We start from the raw sequence: 19,709 nt of genomic DNA, 5'->3' as shown, positions 1-19,709 counted from the left end.
TTCCACTTACAACACAATCACTAAGGCTAAGTCCCAACCTCCCTTATCACTCAAAGATCAAGCAAATGAGTGAATCAATGACACACTTCATACTGAAGTTGGGAAAGCTGGTCGAGGGACTTTAGTGCCCACCTGTGAGCCACGGGGCACATCTCACCTTGTATTGTTTCTTCTCTTTCTGTTGGGCTGCTGCTGTTATTTCATCCATCCTCTGTTTGGTACAGCCTCACTTCTTTTTCCATACCAACCCATGCTGAGCTGTAGGTCTTCCAAGCTGCTTGGTTCCACAGGGTTGTATGTACAGGGTTCCTGTACACAGAACACAGACTTGAGTAGATCCCACAGGAGATGCCAGGCATGTCCTTGGCTGAAAGAAAGGGCCCTCAGTCTTCTAACACTTAATTTGTATTAAAGAGATCCTCTAAGTGGTGGATATTCCCTCTTTCAAGGTGATGCTCTGCTGCCAGCAAGGAACCCAATACACCCCTCAAGGGAGAAAATTCACCGTCTTTAATTTTAGACAATTTGTGTAGTCCAGTTCTTAAAAATTAATTAATCTAAAAAACCCACACAGATACTTCAAGCCTAACTATGGAAAAGAGTTCTTTTGTCAAGTTCCTGTTTACTCTCTCTGTCATGTATGAACCTTTTTTTTGCTTTTCCTGAGCAGTGCTCATGTCCTGCCCCCTTTCTGTAGACAGACAGCCAGTGAAGTGAATGAGCTGGCACAGCATTACCCAGTTAAGTGTCACTCAGGAGTGGGGCTTTTTTCTGCAAATGCTGGGAGGTGTTCCTGGTCTTGCATTTAAAACAAAGTAAAAAGCTGTTCCTCCTGGAATATGCAAAATAGTCCCCAAAATCTGTGCTGTGAAGACAGTGCTGGCAATCGAGGAGGAGGCTGTTCAGGTGTGCATGGGCAGTTTAATGCAAAGGTGTCAAAGAGAGCCCAGGTCCTGTTAAGACACAAAACTGCAAATCCACAGAGGCTAGCAGAGGAGAGATGAGACTGGGTATTTTTTTTCCCCAGTCTTCTGAGTAAGAACAGTGAGAGGCTCATAGAGAGACAGGATGCATTTGAAAATCCATCTCTACATCGGTAGGTACTTCAGTGGGAATCAGGCTCCTGGAAAGCATCTGGAGAGCCTGTCTCATCTTACCCTGTAGCTCTGGAGAGCCAGCCATTGGGCTGGGGATTATTTTCTTGCAGCCTTTGCCTCATAGTCACTACCCAGCTAATAATCATCCAAGTTTCTTTTTAAAAACAGATTGGCAGTGGTGTCCTTTGCTAAGCAGCATCCTGAGAGAAAACAGCCCAAGTTCAGGGGGTTTGCCAGGCCTGTTTTACTTCCTTGAGAAAGCTGTTTCTCCTGGTGGTCCAGCAATGAGCTGGGAGTGTGTGGGTGAGAATGAGCTGAGAGCAGGTGGTGGAGGAGAAAGGGGTTCACAATGTAACATACTTGTTAACACCTGTCACAGGGTTCCCCCTCCAGCAAGCGGAGAAGCCCTTTGCTGCAGCCAATTATCGAGGGCGAAACAGCTTCCTTCTTCAAGGAGATAAAGGTGAAGACCTCCAGCTGCTAACTAATTGCTCAGTTTGCATCAACTTTCCCCTTATACCAATGAAACAGAATGGTTGATTGATTTTTTTTTTTCATCAGTGTTGATTTTTTTGCAGTGTCCTCCTGAAAAATCAGTAGCTGCTTTAAGCCTCGCCAATTCTGATCAAATTCTTCCCTTGTTGTAGATAAGACTACAGTGTTTCCTTGGCTTTGCATTCTTTCCTATCCTTGTCCTTTCCCCTCCATCTGCACATAATATATTTTATTTTGCTTAAAAAAAAAGTAAAAATCACAGTTACCCGTGTACCTTGCTTTTTTTCTTGCTTTCCTCCTTTCTTTTAAAAGACACTAACTTGTTTTGCAGTAATTTCTCTCACTCCCAGGCTCTGTGGCTTGCTCACAGCACCGTGGCAGGAATGAGCTCTCACAAAACTAACCCTCGCACATGGAGCCAGCTGGGGCACTTACGGGATCCTTTCCTGCTCCCCTCCACTTGTTTTATCCAGGCTCTTTTTCACCACCTTGTGCAGAGCCTTTTTAACTTAATGAGGATAGAAGTAAGAACAGCTTGGTTCTGCTGGTTGATGCTTGGTCAGATTTGGATGGCAGAATTGTTGTGTTTTTTTCTTGTGCTGCTGTGGAGTAATAATTCGGGGTGGAGAAGATTGCTATGATACTGGGCCTTCCCCTGAGGAATAAAGTCCAAGAGCAGACCAGGACACACAGCATGGAGCTGGGCTCTGGCTTGCTTTGTGTGCCTTTGCAGTGTAACAAGGGAGAGAAGTGCTTCAGCACATTAGGGTCATATTTCTGTTATCCAGCCAGAGCTTGGTTAAATGTAAGTACTGCAGGCTTAGAGATCCAAGGTGATTGAGTCCAGTGGGTTGTATATTAATGGACTATTCAAGGCACATATTCTTTAATACCAGATTGCAGATTGAAGATGTTAAGCTGCTGTTTGGAAGCTGGTTAATGATCACTGAGCTTCTTAGTATTTTCTAGATAACTGCTGGATCAAACCTGCAGTACTGGTCTGGTGGGGAGTGTTTTTGTTTGCTTCTGTTTTTTTGTTTTAGTGTGTCATTTTTCCCCACCACTGCTTGCACCCTGTGTGAGAACTTAGAGCTGTCAATTATGGTGATCTCTGATGGCCAGCATGGGCTGATGCTGTGCCAGGACAGCACCAAACCAGTTCAGCAGTGTCCTGCGGGGAATACAAAGCTGGAGGGGTTTCTGGAGAAGATTTAGATGACAGCCTTAAGCCTGCTAACATTAAGTGCCTATTAACACTTAAATGGGGCTTTGTGAAGCTGCATCTGGCAGCATTGTACTGAACAGAAGTAAAGAGAGGAAATTAGCAAAAGACCCCAAAACTTAGCTCCTGCATAGGTCCATTATGGGCAGGGAAATATTGGGCAGGCTGCTGACAATGTCAGTATTTGTGTGATTCTGGCTGAGTTTTTCTTGAAGCATATGGGACAGTTGCCTAAGAACTTAAAAGGTGTTTTGAGGAGACCTTACCAAACATTTTGGTACAATATCTGGAATGTTGTGTTGGAAAAATCATTGGGATTCTTGCTTTGTGGTAGTGCCGATGATAGGAGACTCTGGGGATTTGACATTTGTAACTCTGGAATGCCTCATAATTGCCTGACAATGCAAGCAGGTGCCTGCTCCATGAATCTCATGTATGAAGATCATTCTGGTTCAAGGTGTAAATGTTGCTGCTGGTTTAAAGTAAGGTTCCTATGTGATACTTTAGAGGGAAAGCCTTAGAGGGCCTTTTCTGTTGGAGTTCTGGCTAAAAATCCTTTTTAATTCACTCCTTTCTATTTAAGAGCAAAATTATTTCAGAGGTCTTGTGAGAACCAGATGCAGTGTGTTGACTCTGAGGTCTAAATGAAATTTCTACACTTTCTTTTCCTCCTGTGGCCTCCCATGGCAGGAGGCTGTCTCCTGAGCTGCTTGCTGGCTCAGGCAGTGTGTTGTGTCTGCAGCGAGGCAAGAAAGGCTCATGGGTATCTGTGAGGAAAACACCTTGCATCAGTCCTCAGGAGCAGCTTTGTCATGCTGCTTATGGAAATTGTCCCTTTGCTTTCTTTGCAGGAGCTCTCCCAGAAACAGGCATGGGAGCTCCTCCTCTGTTGCCAGAGAGATTTCTCTGAAGCAAAGTGTGCTGCTTTCACTGCTCAGACTGACTTAGCAAATCCTCCTCCGTGGCACAGCAGTACCTGTGTTCTCCTGCTGCAGCCCTTCCCAGTCTGGGCAGGGGGACACTCCTGGGGACAGGGAAAATGCAGTGAAAGGTGGTCTCCCCTCCCCAGTTCAGCCTGGAGTTGTTGGTAGGGCTTAAGAGTACATGGCTGCTGGTTTGTGCTTTCTGTTTAAACTGTACAGCTGATGTCTGGAGAAATGGGTCTTGTCTAATCATGTGCTAAATATTGCTTCAACTTCCACACATTCCCTGCAGATTTTCCTAAGATGCATTCAAACTTCTCTATGTCTTTTGTTATTATTGCTACTCAAAACTTCTTCCCAGATAATGTTTTTTCACCCTGCAGCCTCAGTCTTGGTTGTAATTTTCAGCCTGTGGCTTTGCAATGTATCATCATGGCCTAGAGCTTTAAATTAAAACTCTGGGCAAACTATAATTTAATTTAAATGTATACATTTATAAATCACAGAGGGTTTAATGGGACTAAGCCAGGTCTTGCTGTTGCCTTCTCCCTTTTTGCTTGAAATATGGGACCAGTCTCTTAGGAATAGTTGAACTATTCACAAGGAATCTTATGAAAAAACAAATCAAGAAAATGTCTGCTTTTGATCCCAGTGCTACTATACATTTTCGTCTTGAAGACTTAAGTGATATTAGCCCCCAAAAGCTTTTAAAGATATTCATGTGCTTAGATCCTTCCTGGCTAGAGTTACATGGCTGTAAAAGAAATACATTTACACACACATACATACATATTTGAGAGATTTACTGTCCATGCTGGCATTTGCTGCTTTCTCTAAGTAGCCTCATTCCTTACCTGAAGGTTGAAAACTGCCTTCTAGATATGTCTCAGTACATAAGAGACTGGGCCTCATTCCCTGATAATTAAAATTATTTCTGGACAGTGTCACAGGACAAGCCCTACTTTTGAGAACACAGTGAACTGGTGAATACCAAGTGCAGCAGGGACTTTCAAATCTCATGCCTATAAATTTTTTTAAAAAATTGGAATACAACCAGTTCATCAGTGTGCATTGAGGAAATGGGAAATTGCACTGTGCAGAGTTTCCAGTCCAGTTTTTAGTGTATGCCAGAAAAATGGTCAGAGCTAATGTTTGAACATGTTAGCAGCAGCAGTCCTTTTACAGTCAATCATATCCCACATTTGTGTAATTGTAAGATTCATCTGAGCTCACTGGTATCACTGTATGAGCATTTGAGGTCTTGAATTCAGCCATTAGAGAGAGCTGTTGAGCTGCATCTTTTGAGAGAAAATTACACATTTTAACCTGCCAGTCTCTATGCTGGGAAATGTTTGCAGGGAAATGCAGAGGATGGCTGGTGTGCTTTGGACAATATGTGTAACATCTGTAACTGGGTTCCTTTTTGTGAGAATACACAAACTAAACAAAGCAACAGGTTGCTCTGAACCCCAAGTATTTTTTTCTCTCAGTTGTGTCGCTCTGGGTCTCCTTAACCAATTTGAGTTTGTGGTGGCAATTTCTCTGTCATGCTTTGGTTCTAGGGTGTCTTACTGATGGCCTTCTGGTGTCCTGTGTATTGCTTGGCAATTGAAGTGTTTGCTCTGCCTTTCCACTTCTTGTTCCCGAGTGCATGTGGTAAGAGGAGGAGCCTGTTCCTGAGAAGGGAAGCAATAACCTGTCTTGTTGTGGGGGTGCTCTGTCCCTGTGTGTAGGAAGAAGAGGAAGGCTCTGAGGAGGACAGCAATGTGAAGCCAGATCTCACAATTACCATAAAAACAGATTTCAGTTTGCGCAGCTTCTTGGATCAACTAGAAGATGATGCTGACGGCTTTGTTTCCCCGGTGGATGATAAGATGCCATCTAGGAACAGTCAGGATATGGGGCTTTCAAATCTCCATGAAGCATCCATGTATGTTGAATTCACAGGCAACTGCAAAAAGTTTTTTCTTGCTAAGATAGTATTTTATTTGTCAGAAGAGTGTCTAAGGGTTTTTTTTCTATTTATGATCTGAGCCAGAAATTTTCATGTTTCATTTTTAAATGCGATAGACCTTCATAGGAAAGGGTTTGGGAAGACCCAAAGACTCCACCACTGGCATGCCTTCATCATGAAAACCCTGCACTCCAGAAGGTTTTTCATGTTTTGGAGAGGTCAAGTGGAACTAGCTTTGCTGTTTTCAAGTCTGGCGCATACATGCGAGGGTGGTAGCCCTAAGTTGTGACCGTTGAATTTGATCCTATAAAAAGTCACCAAAACCAGACCCATCTGCAGGAGATAAGTGGTAAATTGTGAAGTGCACACTTGCCCTCCTTAGAAGCTGCAGCTTAAGACTATGATCATTTTGCTGAACTAAATTCAGAGAGCTTTTTGTTTTAAGTTATGTGAGGTTGCCAGAGCTCCTTCCAGGAGCAGCTCCATTGTTTGGCATATGTACAACTAAACATTTTTAGGTTTACTGTATGTTTCCTGGCTTTATTGCATACATATGGATAATCTCATTTATCTTTAAACCCAACAGCCCTGAACTGTTAGAGCAGCTCCAAGAAGTCAGGGAAGAGAAAAAGCGAATCAGAAAAAAATTGAGAGACTTTGAAGATAACTTTTTCCGACAAAATGGAAGGTAACAATTTCTCAGCTGCCTCTCTGTTCTTCAGCTACTTTTCATCTGTTTTGCATTTACAAAGATCTCCAAATACGGAAAGTTACCTGAATTTAGTATTATGTATTTCTTCTTCACAATCATTATCATTACTTTACCCACATTTAGAAAGGTGGAAGAGTTATTCAATGTTAAAATAACTAGTTTTTTCCCTAGTGATTTCTGTCCTATTCTTGCTTGTCTGTGAGGTATTCAGACACTAGTTTTATCAAGTATTTCTGCTTTAGTGTAATTGGTTTTATTGTTTTAAAATATGTCCCTCATTAATGAGCTGAAAGAATGTTTTCATATATTTATACTCTTAAATTATCTTGTCTGTTTCTTGCTACCAGCCATCATCCTTAGGGGCTTTTGTAAAATCTCTGAAAATTTAAAACGTTCCTGTAAGCCAAGAGCAATCTGATCAAATACCATCTTTCTTTTGCATGAGTGTGCCTGTTTGTGTAAGTGCTGTGGTGCCAAGACAGGGGAGGCTGTATTTTATTTGGCCAGGCTCACAGGCTGGCACTCTGATGGCTCCTGGAGTGTTTTCCAGCTGTTTTGCAGAGCTGGTGATTTCAGAGAAGCAGGGCATGTTTTAAGTAGGATTTTGCATTTGGAACTGTGGGGTTGTGCTCAGCCTCAGCACACAAGCATCTCACACTTTGTTGGAGCAGCTTGTTTGCCCCTTTTTTTGTTTGTTTTTTCTCTCAAAGGATAAATGTTTTGGTCTGATCAGGAGTGGGGGAGAGGAGCTACTTTGTAGGTCTTGTCAGTGGAGCGAGGGAGGCTGCTGAGGGAGGCTTCCTGTTTCAGAAATCTTCATGGTCTGCTTTCACTCCCACTAGGAATGTGCAGAAAGAAGACCGCAGTCCCATGGCTGAAGAGTACAATGAATACAAGCAGGTTAAGGCCAAGCTGAGGCTGCTGGAAGTCCTGATCAGTAAGAGAGATATTAGCTCCAAGATCATGTAAAGGAGGAGATTGTTTTTGCCAATAAACAAGGAGGAGAGAGCACCAAACGGACAAATGCATGAAGTGGATGCAGCGGGAGCCTGACTGGGAGAGCTGAGGAGCTCCCTGGGAACTGAAGGGTCATTCCCAGAGGTGGGAGAGGGAGGAAAGGTGGATTTCTGTAACTCTCTACATTTGCTGTTGCCCACTGTTTCTCCAGGCCTGATGCCCAAAATGGAGTTTGCCAGTGTAGGAGGCACAACACTGCGCTCAGTGACTGCACTGAAGGGATCCTTCTGTATTGATTTGCTTACAGATCCTGTAATATTTAGAATATCAAAGCCAGCCATCCTGTTCTTTTTTCCCAGGATATTATAGCAAGAGGCAAAATAGGATTAATAGTAATGAAATCATCAAATAGCTTCTATTTGAGTTGAACAGACAAGTGCCCTGACCAATCTCATGTTAGGGCACAGGTCAGGCAGCACCAAGACTGTTTTCCTGTAGCTACAGTAAAGATTTGCTCAGACTTTTGACCTGTTTGGAGTCCAGCATCTTCTGTTGCTGTAGAGAAATGCTGTAATAATCTCTCCTGGTCATCAGCAAGAGCTGGTGTGAGTTGCAGTTTTGCCCAGGCTTGAGCTGGTGTGAGTTGCAGTTTTGCCCAGGCTTGGGTTTTCTTCCCATGTTTTTGATGGCCAATTCAACCGGAGTAGAAGGAAGTACCTGCATGTTTGGGATGGTAAAGAAAATGAGCCATGGAGCCAAGGTTCTTACCAGCTTGTTCTGCTTGGAGGGTGATACTGAGACCTTCTGACCATGTTTGGGCAACAGAGAAGAGATTTTAAAAGCTTTAGGTCAGAAACCCTTGGGATTTTGGTGGTTGGTTAAATATCTGGTGTCAAATATGTGGTAGGTATGTGGAAGACCCACCCAATTAGTATGTGTGCTTCATCGTGATACAGACACCTGAGCCCAAGCTGAGCAGTCCACACAGGTATCCCACAAACTCACCTGTATTTTCTTCTTTTGTGCACATCACTCCTGTGTGGGCTGCAGTAGCAACACTGATGGTGGCAGCAGAGGATGGGCTTTTCTTCCCAGAGGATACCGCAGGAAACTGAGAGCATGGAGCTGTGCTCTGCCAGTGGAAAGGGCACCTGTCTCAAGTGCAAGCTTTGACAATTTACTGTTTCCAAATTTGTTTATGACTTTCAGAAGAGAAAGTCTTGGTACACCTGATTCAGGTGTGTCTTGGTTTGAAAGACAGGTATCTGCCAAGAAAGGCAGGAGCCTCCCTTGAAGTGTAAAATGTAAACCCTCTCCTTCCGAATTATTATAATTTTTGAAATTAAGGGGTTCTCAGGCAAAGATATGAGGATAAGAATAACAGTTCTTTACTAGTGTGTACAATAAAGCAAACAAACAACAACAACAACACAGCATTAACCCCAGACAGAACCTGGAACCCAGTCCCAGCCTTTCCGCTGCAGCACTGTCCCCTCTGGTGCAGTTCTGGGCACGGCCAGCAGGGGCGCTGCTGGCTCCTGGCCGGGCGGGGCTGGTGCAGTGATTCCCCCGGGCCTGCAGGGGGCGCTGTGCTGTGAGCTCAGACAGCGCACGGGGATGGCGGCTGGGCCCACACAGGAAGGGAGGGAAAGGAGGGAAGAGAGGCTTTGCTCCACAAACCCTAGGACAGCCAATCCCAGTGCCCCAGCAGGACTCTGAGAAAACAATGAGGAAAACAATCCCGGTGTGGTAGAGGAGATGAATCAGAAGATATTCCGGAGCTGTGGCTGGAACTATGGGCAGGCAGGGGTGCGGGGCAACAGTGCAGTGAAAGCTCGGAGCAGTGCCAAAGAAGCAGTGAGGGTGGGACAGAGGTGGCCCAGCTCCCAGCAGGGCTCAGAGGGGTGAGCTCAGGATCCTGGGCACCCAAGCAGATGGGGATAGGTCTTTCTTTTAGTGAGGTCCGTGTTAATAAGGTCTCCATTCAGTAGCCGCTCTCACAAGCAGAGGCTCACCCCTGAAATGAAGAAGCAGTACAGGACTGGGCTCTGGCAGTGACAGTGAATCCTCCCTGCAGTAAGCAACAGCTTGACTGTCCTCTGATACTGAGAGGGAGAGAGTGAGAGCAGCCACTGCCCCCATCCCTTTACTTGCCCAGTTCTCAGGGTATCTCTGCCCCTTGGAGAGAAATCCCCCCAGATGAGAGAAATGCTACCAGATACCTGAGCTTGGTCACTTCTTTGTTTTTCTTAAGTGCCCATAAGTACCCAGTAGTTATTGTTTCTTAGCAACTTATGGGAAAAATTCTATAGGTAAGAAGGAACAAAAGAAAATGAACCTAACCCCCAACAAGGTGCTCATGTCACACAGGTGCTGCCTGAAGGAGAGAGAGGCCCCAATTTCAGGGACACCAAGTCACTGAGGGCTCACAGTTCTGCCATCCTGGGACACCTGGGCTCACTCTTCCACGCCAGAGGCTTATGTGCACCCCTTGGTCTGGCCTGAGCCAGGCTCCACCCTGATACCCAAGGGAGGGCACTTCTGTAGTGCTTTCTTCAGCTCCCCGGGGGATCATTGCCAATGTACAGAAGCCAAATAACCAAGATGAAATCCAGTGTTGGTTATACCCAGGCCTCATGCATGTCACACCAGAGGAGCCAAAAGGACTCCCAGAACAACTTCTCCCCCTTCCTTCTTTATTAAGGGCAAGTGGGTTCACAAATTTAGTATTTAGTTTGTGGGACTTACATAAGGGTGCTTTATCCCCTTTCACTTGCTATGTGTGCTTTGTGTGTTCTTGCCAAAATTGCTTCTGTTTTGGTCTCTTCAGGATCCTTTAAACTCTTCCAAAGGTGGTCATGGGCTGCACGTGCCCTTTGCTAGGCAGGGTGGGTGTCCTGGTTTAGGGCAAATTGCCCCAACTGGTTCGGGAAAAGATTTCCTTGGAAAAAAGTGGAAAAAACTGTTTATTCAACAAACAGCACCAACAAACATGAAAAATGAACAATACCAAACAATAAAACCTCTTGTTGTTCTGAAGTGATGGCAAATTCAGAAAGTTCTTTCTGGGGAGCGTAGCTCAGCTTGCTGCATGTCTCCCAGTTCCTCTGACACTGGAATGCAGCATCCCAGCCCCAGTGGGCCACAGACGTGAACTCCTGGTGTTCTTCTGAGATTTTGGTCCAAAGCAGTTTTGAACAGTTCCAGGAAAAGGAAAAGCCACAGTCCACGGAATTCAGCTAGCTAAAAACTAACTAAAAGGCAAAAGAGAGCTCTGTCCCCATCCGTTCTGCAGCCAGCACAGTCCAGGACCGGGATGCGGGGCAGCCAGTGCAGCTTCTGATAACAAACACTGCACTTCTCCTGCCGCCCCCTTCGCTCTCAGAACCAGCCTTAAAGGTGTGGAACTTAATACCCTGCATAAACAGAACAGATGAGTGGAGATAAAAGCATCATAAAGTCACCCCAGGACATGGGGTAATGCAGAGATGTATTAGTGAAAGCACTTGGGATGGGCACTCATAGCTTGGATTGTTTTTTTATTAATTGCAGAATTGACTGTTCCATATAAAACCAGCAAAGACTGAATTTTGTATTTCCAAACAGTCCAGAGGACTTGTGTGGTGACCTAGGGCTTAGCTTTTCAGAGATGCTGAGTTCCCATCCTCCAAAGACAAGAGAGCTAGCCAGCAGCTGCCTCAGCCCGCCCATTACCTGCACAATTCTCACAGTATCTCTCCCCCAGGAGAGAATCTCCCAGATAATGCAACCAGATGCCCTCCTCTCCTGAGCTTGGCCACTACTTTTGTTTTTCTTAAGTACTCAGTCATTAATGTTTTCTGGCAACTTATGGGAAAAAATTCTGTAAGTAAAAAGGAACAAAAGGAAAGAAACCTAAGCCTCAACAATGTCCTTCAAAATCTGTGTCACTGAAAGGGCAGGTTAAGTCCTACAGGGACCTCTGAGGCAGCTGAGGCCAGCACACTCTAGAATGTATTTTTCAGCTTGGCTGCCACAAGCAGAAGAATCTCTCCAGTCTTTTTCTGCCAGTTTTCTATGTCCTTGGAGACACCACATCAGAGCTCTCCGTGGTGAGGTTCAGCATTCTCACAGCACTTCCTCACCTCTTCTTGTTGTTCCTTTGTGCCATGCTTGAGCTCAGATTTGTAAAAGAAGGCCCAGGCATCCCCCAGGTCAGAGTCTGTCTTCACTGTGTGGTGGAACCACTCCCTGGCCTTGGTTATTTTATGCTCACTCCAGAATAGCATGTTCACACTTCTTGAGAGCATCCACACTCTTGGTCTTTCGTCGCAGTCACGCTTCAAGGAAAACTGCTTCTGACCACAGGATTCCTGAATTGGGGCACTCTTGCAGGGCCTTGGCTATCAGACTATTAGCAATGTTCTTCAGCCCAGCTCGGCACTCCAAGTATACAGACTCCAACCAGAGGTCTGGATTCTTGGGATTTTTCAGGCGAGACTTTTCTAAGACAGCTCTTGCTCTAGTCAGCTGCCTGACTTTCTCCTCCAGCCTGGACAGCAAAAGCCACAGGGGTATGGAATGGGGGCACTTCTTCAACCCTTCATTATAAACCTCCTGAGCTTTCTCTACCAGCTCTTTTTGTTCTTCAATTTGTCCTTTCATCATCCACAGTTTGGGGAAGCCCTTATAGTGCTTCAGGGCTTCCTCACAGAGCTCCTGGGCTGCAACAATGTTCCCAAGCACCCATTCCAACTTCACAGACTTCATGAAGACCCTTGCTGTGGGGGCACTGCTGTGAGCCTTTGCCAGCAGCCTCCTCGCTCTTTCATACTCACTGTTCTCTGACTCAAGCTTCACAGCAGCCAGCCAGATCTCCTCACTGTTGGGGTTGGCCTGGAAAGCCAGGACCAAGATGCTTCTGGCTGCTGGCACATCTCCCGCCAGCCACTTGTATTTGGCTCCCATGAGCCATAGCACCTCTGTTTTGGGACAGTGAGCAACAGCTCACTGTCACATCAAAATAGCCTCCAAGATTCCCTGCTTCCGTGGCTCTTTTCAAAGTAGGCTGCTCGCAGCCACACACTCTTCTTGCTAGGGAAGACTTGCAAGGCATAGGCATAAACAGCTCGGGCATACTCCAGGGCATTTTGAGCAACACAACTGTCTGCATCTTCCGTCCAGGTGTGTTTCTGATCTTCCTTGATCCCAATCCCAATCACAGCTCTCACAATTGCCTGGCATGTGGCTACACTTCCAGCTTTATCACATTCCTCGGCATCTTGTATCCACTGCTCCCTGTTGATTTCCGGACCCTTAGCCCTGAGAGATGTGATGGCTCTGTCAATGATTTTCTCTACCATCTGGGTATTTCCATTGGCTTCCTCCAGTTTGGCAGCAGTAATCCTTCAGATGTGACGATCCGTTGGGATATTCTCCCGGGCTTTGTTAAGGACTTTACGAGCGTTCTCATACGTCTCCAGCCTTGCCAGTGCCAGCCACAATTCAACACTGGTTGGACAGCACTCCACAGCCCCACTCAGCATGATCCTGGCATCCTCAGGTTCCTCCAGCTCCACAGCTGCTTTCCACAAATACACCGAGTACGGGACATGCTCAAGGGCTTTCCTAAGGACAAGTTTCTTGGCATGGATATCTGTCTCCAGCTCTGCTGCTCTGGTATAGATCCGCACAGACTGTGGCAGGTGCCGCGTGGCCTGGACCACAACAGCCTTGGCTGTATCTCCTGGCTGAAGCCAAGCAGCTTCCAACCAAACATTTTCACTCTTAGGGCACATCTCTGCTCCTTTCATGATGAGGTTTTGAGCCACCTGGAGTTTGCCAGTCACCTTCTTCAGTTGGGCTGATGATATCCAGGCTGGTGGATGATAAGGATTGGTCTCTGGGACAGATTTCAGGAGCAAACAGGCTTTTTTGAGATCATTGATATCTCCTCTGTGTGTGGGAATCATAGAATTCAAGTCTGTCAGATATCCTTTTGGGTCCACCACAGTCTGGCCACTCACCAAGTCCGACACCTGACTTAGCCTCATATCCACCAAGGTGTTCCTGGCTTGGCCCGTCTTCCTCATTTCCAATTCACCTGCCCAGGTCTCATCAAGCCTGGCATCATTCCTCTGGGTATGGAGTATTCAAACTGGATACAGAGTATTCAGTCCACCAAATTGTGTCTGGTATGGGTCTATGGAAGCGTGATTCTCCCATGACTGCAAATGTTTTGCAAAGAAGCTGTCAGGGACAGGAGTCAGCTTCTCATAACAAGGATTCCTCTGCCACTTGTTCCTGGCATCCCCAACCTTGGGAATACTCACCCACTCCTCCTCAGGAACTTCCGCTAATTTCCATTTCAAGTCTGAGAACTGCTGTTGAATTTTGGGTCATTCTGTACGGTACTTTTCTATTTCCTGTTTTTCTCATTGTTCCCTCCTTTCTTTCTTGCGTTCATCCATCCTCTTATCCAAAGCTGCATAAACACATCTGCTTCTTCATCATCTTTTTCGTAGGCTCCCAGCATAGCCATTGAACTCATTGTAGTTGGTGTCATTCAAACCTCCATCATCATCATCTGCTGTCTTCTGGTTCTTCTTCATCTGGTCCCCCAGAGTTCTCTTGCCTGGCAGGGCATGCCAGTCACCCATGGGGTCACTGGCATCGCGGGCAGGGCCAATATCAGAGCGGGTGGTGAAACCCGTGGCTCCATGGCCCAGTTCTGGCAGGTAGCCCAGGGGCGTGGGCATGCCCAGGAACAGCTGCTTCTTGTTGTTCATGATGGTGGTGCTGAGGTGAGACCAAAGGCAGACCAGAGCAGAGCCAGGAACGGCAGCCGGGAAAGCAGCAGTGGAAGCAGCAGCAGGAGCTAATTCCCTTCCCCAAACAGCAGCTCCGACTGTCCTCTGAAACCCAGAGCTAGCAGCTGCCCCAGCCCTGTCTTTTACCTGCCCAATCCTCATGGTATCTCTGCCCCTCAGAGAGAAACTCCCAGATAACAGATGTGCAACCAGATGCCCTCCTCCCCTGAGCTTGGCCACTTCTTTTGTTTTCCTTAAGTAGCCTGTTTTTCTGAAGAAGCCAGTCGTTAATGTTTCCTAGCAACTGATGGGAAAAAATTCTGTAAGTAAAAAGGAACAAAAGGAAAGAAACTGAACCCCCTGTGATAGTCTGAAAGCAAACCAGTTGGAGACCCCAGGTCAGAACTAACGGTTACTAGGAAAATTAAAATAAAATGCAGGAGTACAAAAGCACTGACAGAGTCAGAATACAACCCGACAACCTGTGGGTCAGGGTGTTGGTAGCAGTCCAATCGGAATGGTGGCTGCAGTCCTCCTGGAGTGACAGATGTGGTTCTGTTGAAACAGTGATCCTGGAGAAGGGTGTTTTCCTCTGAAGGTCCAGTGGGGGTGTAGATAGGCCTGGTCTTCCTCTGGGAATCCAGTGGAAAAAGGCTGCTTGTAGTGCTCCAAATATCAGATTATATCCAGGCAGGAATGCTTGGCTCCTCCCCCTGGGTGGAGCATCTCACAATGAGAGGATGTAATTTTATCATGCTATAAGACACAACAGCCCATTATCAGAAGATATCCCCCTGGAGTTCTGAGGGATGGGTCATGGAAGAGAAAAGAAGAGTGCCCCACCTGGTTTTAACAGCTGGTAATAGATACTTTTGGTTACATCTTCCATTGTAACCTGAGACACCCCTCAACAGCTGGGTTTTTCCCCTGACAAGTCTTGATAAATGATATGTAGGGAACTTTATTTTTAAACTGATGAGATTGTAGCATTTTCTGATGCTTAGTTACTGCTGTTTACATGGTATATTGCTAGAATTTTACATAGTTTCTATAAAATGTAAGTACAGTTATGCACTTTAGAGAGTTTATATTTTTGAACTTTGAAAACTAATAGTAACAAAACCTATTAATGGAGATTGTACATTAAAAGGAAAAAAAAAAAAAAAAAGAAACACACCTAGCCATCTCTTTTTGAACTGTTCAAGTCCTTTCCTGTGGCAAAAACAAAGCAAAACTTAAGCTGCCTCCTTGTGAAGGGAACTGCGGGCAAAGATTATCAGAAAGAAGTTAATTTTAGAATTCCAGTCCTGGAAATATACATGCCAATGCTGAACTTTGTCCTGAGTTTGCAGTGCTGTGACTCCCCTCTCCCAAACCTGCACAGGAGGAAGACTCCTGAGCACTAAAACATTGTCTTTATCTCGTACACAGACAATTTAACTTCCCACTTCCCAAACAGCCAGAAATTATGTTTGCCCCACCACACCAGGTCAATCTAAGCAAGAGCTGTGCATTTTGTTTGATGATCTGTCTGTGCCAACATCAGTGATTATTGACAGGAGAATATTAAATAAAAGACTGTGTTTTTTAAAAGGTGTGAAGTACTGTACAAAATCGTACTTTATGTGATATAAATAAGCTGTTTAGTGTTAAGACAACCTCTTTCCATGTCACTAGAACAAAACTGTCTGCTGTAGGATGGCAGTAGGGTCTGCTGAGCTTCCCATCCACGGGGGCAGCCTTGGACACGTGTCTGTGTTACCACATTGTGGTATAATAAATCATTAAAATGTAAATGCTGGCCATGAACGGGTGGTGCACCAAATAAGCTTGCAGGACTGAAAGACAGAGGGAAAACTTGTCATTCTAAAAAGGTGCATTTGGTTTTGTTCTGTTTACTCCTGAGTAAACAGTTGAATAATGGCTGTTTCTGTTCATGGCAGTGAAATTAAAGCATTTTTCTTTTAATCATTTTGCTGATACACTGGTTGTTATTTTTGGTGTGTGCAAGTTTCAGAGGCTAAGTGCTACCAGCCATCCTCCTGCCTGAGGAGCTGTCTTGGGAGCTGTTTGCAAGTCAGTGATTGACTGCTGCTGCTGAGGTGAGAGCTGGGCAACCAGACCAAAACTGTTACAGGTTGAGTCAAAAAAAAATGTCAGCAGGGAGAAGTATAAAATGAAACATCTGGAGAAGCACAAAGTAGCCCACAGGTGGTAGAAGGGGAGTAAATGGGGCAGAGTGGGCCTGGTGTAGCACAATTAATTGTGCTGATGGCCGAGCAGGATTTCCTGGGCTTCTCCTGTTTCTCCCTCAGGTGTTTACCAGGGTTTTGGTGCCTTTGACTGCCACAGCATGTGGTGTCAGAGGCCCTTTGCTTGGGGTGGAAGACACAGGAATTGGCTCTGTGAGTCCAAATTGGACAACTCACCCCACACCCCTACTGCATGTCTTGGTGCCTTACATTTAGAGGATTAATGGAAAAAGCTCTTGCCCTTAGAGAATGGAGTGGATTGACATCTCCAGCTCTTGGAGAGGGCAGTCAAGTTTCACCAACCTGCATGGTCACTCACAGCATGGGGAGTGGAAAACTTGCTGGACCTTGTATGGTCAGCAAGTGTATGATCCTTGTGCTTCTCTTTGAACACATGCATGCAGGGAACCAGCTCCTAGAATAACAAATATGTACATACATCAAGCAACACATAATTTTGCAAATAACTTGGTATACAGCAAATACTGGGGTAGGCTGAGTGCAGAAGCCAGTACCAGGGTAGGTGTGGGTGCCTGACTGAAAAAAAAAATTGTTAATAATCCCTTTTCTTCAGACTTCATTTGGTGTACAAAAGCAACTTGGGAATGCATTCCCCAGCTAATGACATCTCAGTGACTCTAGACTCGGGTCTGTTTACATGATTTATGTAAAAGCAACTTCAAACTGAATCAATGGTGTCCTTTTAAACATTAATAGATTGAAAAACATTATGTGTATGCTTTGTGTTTTGTAGAAAACAAGAAAATACAACTATTTTGACTGCAGGTGTTTGGTGACAGCTTCTGTTCTGTGTGGGATGCTGCCAAACATGGCTCAGCCCAATAAAGTGGCTCATAAAGTCCTCAACAGCCCTGGCCCCTTCCTGCCTCCTCCTCCTCCTCAGCTGAACAGGGTTGACACTTGCTACTGGAAAAGAGATATCTGATGTATAAATACAGATATACACACATTTTGCATTTATATAATATATAAAATATATGCACACTTACCTCTGTAGTGCAATAAGTGTTATATACAACAATGCAACCCACTATATACAAAATATAGACTATATACACTAGATACAAGAGTAGCTAGACCTTACACAATAATACAGGTCACACAGTAAGGAGCACACATTACACTGTATATAAGAGGATATGTGCCTACTCCTTTGTCCACATATGATCCATCCACCTAAACAAATAAGTATGTGCAATATATGTGTCTAACTACAAATGCATTGATGGAATGACTGAGGGCTGGTCTCAAGTCCAAGCTCTTCCTCAGAGGACTTCCTTTTGTCTGAGACAGGACAGGGGGAGAGGCAGTGCTGGTGCCTGGAGCAGCCTCTCCTCTGCTCCCCACATGGAAAGGCAGGCACTCCATCAGAATTAAACATCAAATTTATTGCATAATACTGTACTATGTACACACACATCGAAAATAAACATTTGATATAATTGTATATTTGTCTTCAATGCTGCATTAGAAAGAGGCTGGGGGGCTCTCAATGTAGCCCACAGCTCGTCTTTAAAAAAAAGAACAATCCAGAAGCCTAAAACCTTTTGTAATGAGGTGCAAAGTTCAATACTGTAAATTGAACATGGTGCATAAATACTATGTCCTAATAACAAGTCAATGTCAAAACCACCCTAGGCTTAAAATGAGATTTACACCAAGATCTGAAAAATGGCAAGGGAGAAAGGAGAAAAATCATTCAAACTTCACTTAATGGGGCAGTGAGACTGAGGAAAAGAGGACAAAAGCTCTCCAATTATACAGCATAGATTTAGGTAGAGATTTTTCTACATTTTCAGTCTAATTCATACAGAATGTCCTTCAGGCCCCCTGGCAAAACAGCTGCCAAGAGCGAGGGCTGTTCTCAAACAGCAAAGTAATAAGCCTAATTGCAAAGATCAAACCAATCTCCAGACAGGGGGCTATCACTCAAATGTGTATCTTCTACTCCTTTCTTTGACCTGACCTGATGAGACTGGAGAGATTGCACACATCTCTCACACTCACACACCCCTGCACTCACACATCCATGCACACAGCTCCTCTGGACAAAGGTGGCAGCAGTAAAAGCAGCCACCTCACCTTGTATTGGAGTAGCTGGGCTGTTGGGATGGAAAAAGAGGGCCGCATTTAGAGAAACCTGCTGTGATAGGCAGGGTTTGTCCTTCCACAAGCCTGAACACAAACCCCACTCCAGAGGGATTCTGAGGCTTCTTTGAGAAGCTTTAAAACAAATTTCAATACAAGTGAGGAAAAACAAGCCAACCTCTGTAAACTACTATATTTTCCATGAGACATCCTGGTGCAAACAGATGGAACATCACTAATGCACCGCTCTGGGTCACAAATGACATCCCAGCCCAGTACCATCCACCAAGGTCTGAAGGGCAGAGGAGATATTTCTATTCAAAGCAAGCAAGAACCAGCTTGCATTTAAAAAAAGGAGGAAAAAAGGGTGTGGGGGAAATCACAGCTTTTCGAAGAGGAGATCACTATTTCATCCTATTTCCACCATACCCTAAATGCAAGGGACATCAAAATATTTCAACTGAACTAAAATAAGAGGTAAGAGTGTGTGTGTGTATGGGGGCAACAAAAGCAAACTACAAGGAATTGCCAGGAGGGCAGTGATGTCAAGTTGGAGGGGATCAACAGAAATGCCCACTGAACTGGTTTTGTTCAGCAGATGAAAAAATTCAAAGCAAGAGCCTCTCCCTGCTGAAGCCCCAAAAAATGCTGGCAGCATCAGGCTGAGACTGCATCATCTCTATTATTATTGTTTATATTTACCCCCCTCCCAAAAAAAAAAAAAAATGTAGTTCAGATCTATTCCCTTACAAAAATAAATCCCAAGCCCATCGTTCTGCTGCTCAGCACCCAAGAGTCCGCGCCGGCCCCGCGGGGTCAGGCCAAGCTGAAGCCCTCGTAGTGGTCGATGGCCTGCACGAGGCGGGCGCTGAGGATCTCCTTGCTGCTGTACTTGGGCAGGTCCAGCAGGTTGTAGCAGGTGTGAGCCACGGGCAGGTACTGCTCCCCGCTGGGCGTCGACTGGATGATGATGCGCAGGCTGGACATGCCGTAGATGGGGATGCGGTCGCTGCCCGTCAGGAATACTGCAGAGGCACAAGGGAGGCCGGGCAGGTGGGACAGCTGAGGGACCTCCCACCAGGAAAAGTTCAGCCCCACCTGCCTGGAGGGGCTGAAATCCTGACTGAAGTCCATGCAGCACCTGGCTGGCTCCCAGGGGAGCTGCAGCACAGCACTGGACTTTATCCTTCTTATCCGTCT

General features: G+C 45.4%; 2 protein-coding genes and 1 pseudogene across 10 annotated transcripts in view; 1 reads left to right on the top strand and 2 right to left on the bottom strand.

Annotated features, from left to right (window-relative positions):
- Positions 1-7,887, top strand: part of FAM13A (family with sequence similarity 13 member A) — a 116,547-nt gene extending 108,660 nt beyond the window's left edge. For 7 of the 8 annotated variants that reach the window (XM_050974126.1, XM_050974125.1, XM_050974121.1 and 4 more), the window contains 4 exons: positions 1,477-1,560; positions 5,471-5,667; positions 6,278-6,379; positions 7,246-7,887. In XM_050974126.1, the coding sequence (XP_050830083.1) occupies positions 1,477-1,560; positions 5,471-5,667; positions 6,278-6,379; positions 7,246-7,372 (510 nt within the window). In that variant the 3' untranslated portion in view covers positions 7,373-7,887. The remainder of the gene's footprint in view (positions 1-1,476; positions 1,561-5,470; positions 5,668-6,277; positions 6,380-7,245) is intronic. The other variant, XM_050974122.1, reaches the window with a different exon arrangement.
- Positions 7,888-10,309: 2,422 nt separating this feature from the next.
- Positions 10,310-17,673, bottom strand: LOC103826048 (pre-mRNA-processing factor 6-like; annotated as a pseudogene).
- A 115-nt stretch (positions 17,674-17,788) lies between these two features.
- The window catches only part of HERC3 (HECT and RLD domain containing E3 ubiquitin protein ligase 3), a 44,630-nt gene continuing 42,709 nt past the window's right edge, over positions 17,789-19,709 (bottom strand). For both annotated transcript variants that reach the window (XM_030238904.2, XM_030238905.2), the window contains exon 25: positions 17,789-19,534. In XM_030238904.2, coding sequence (XP_030094764.2) covers positions 19,326-19,534 — 209 coding nt within the window. In that variant the 3' untranslated portion in view covers positions 17,789-19,325. The remainder of the gene's footprint in view (positions 19,535-19,709) is intronic.

Source organism: Serinus canaria, chromosome 4, assembly GCF_022539315.1.
Source record: "Serinus canaria isolate serCan28SL12 chromosome 4, serCan2020, whole genome shotgun sequence".
In the NCBI taxonomy this organism is placed as follows: Eukaryota; Metazoa; Chordata; class Aves; order Passeriformes; family Fringillidae; genus Serinus; species Serinus canaria.
The sequence above is the reverse complement of the archived record's forward strand: the minus strand, read 5'-3'. Positions and strand labels throughout refer to the sequence as shown.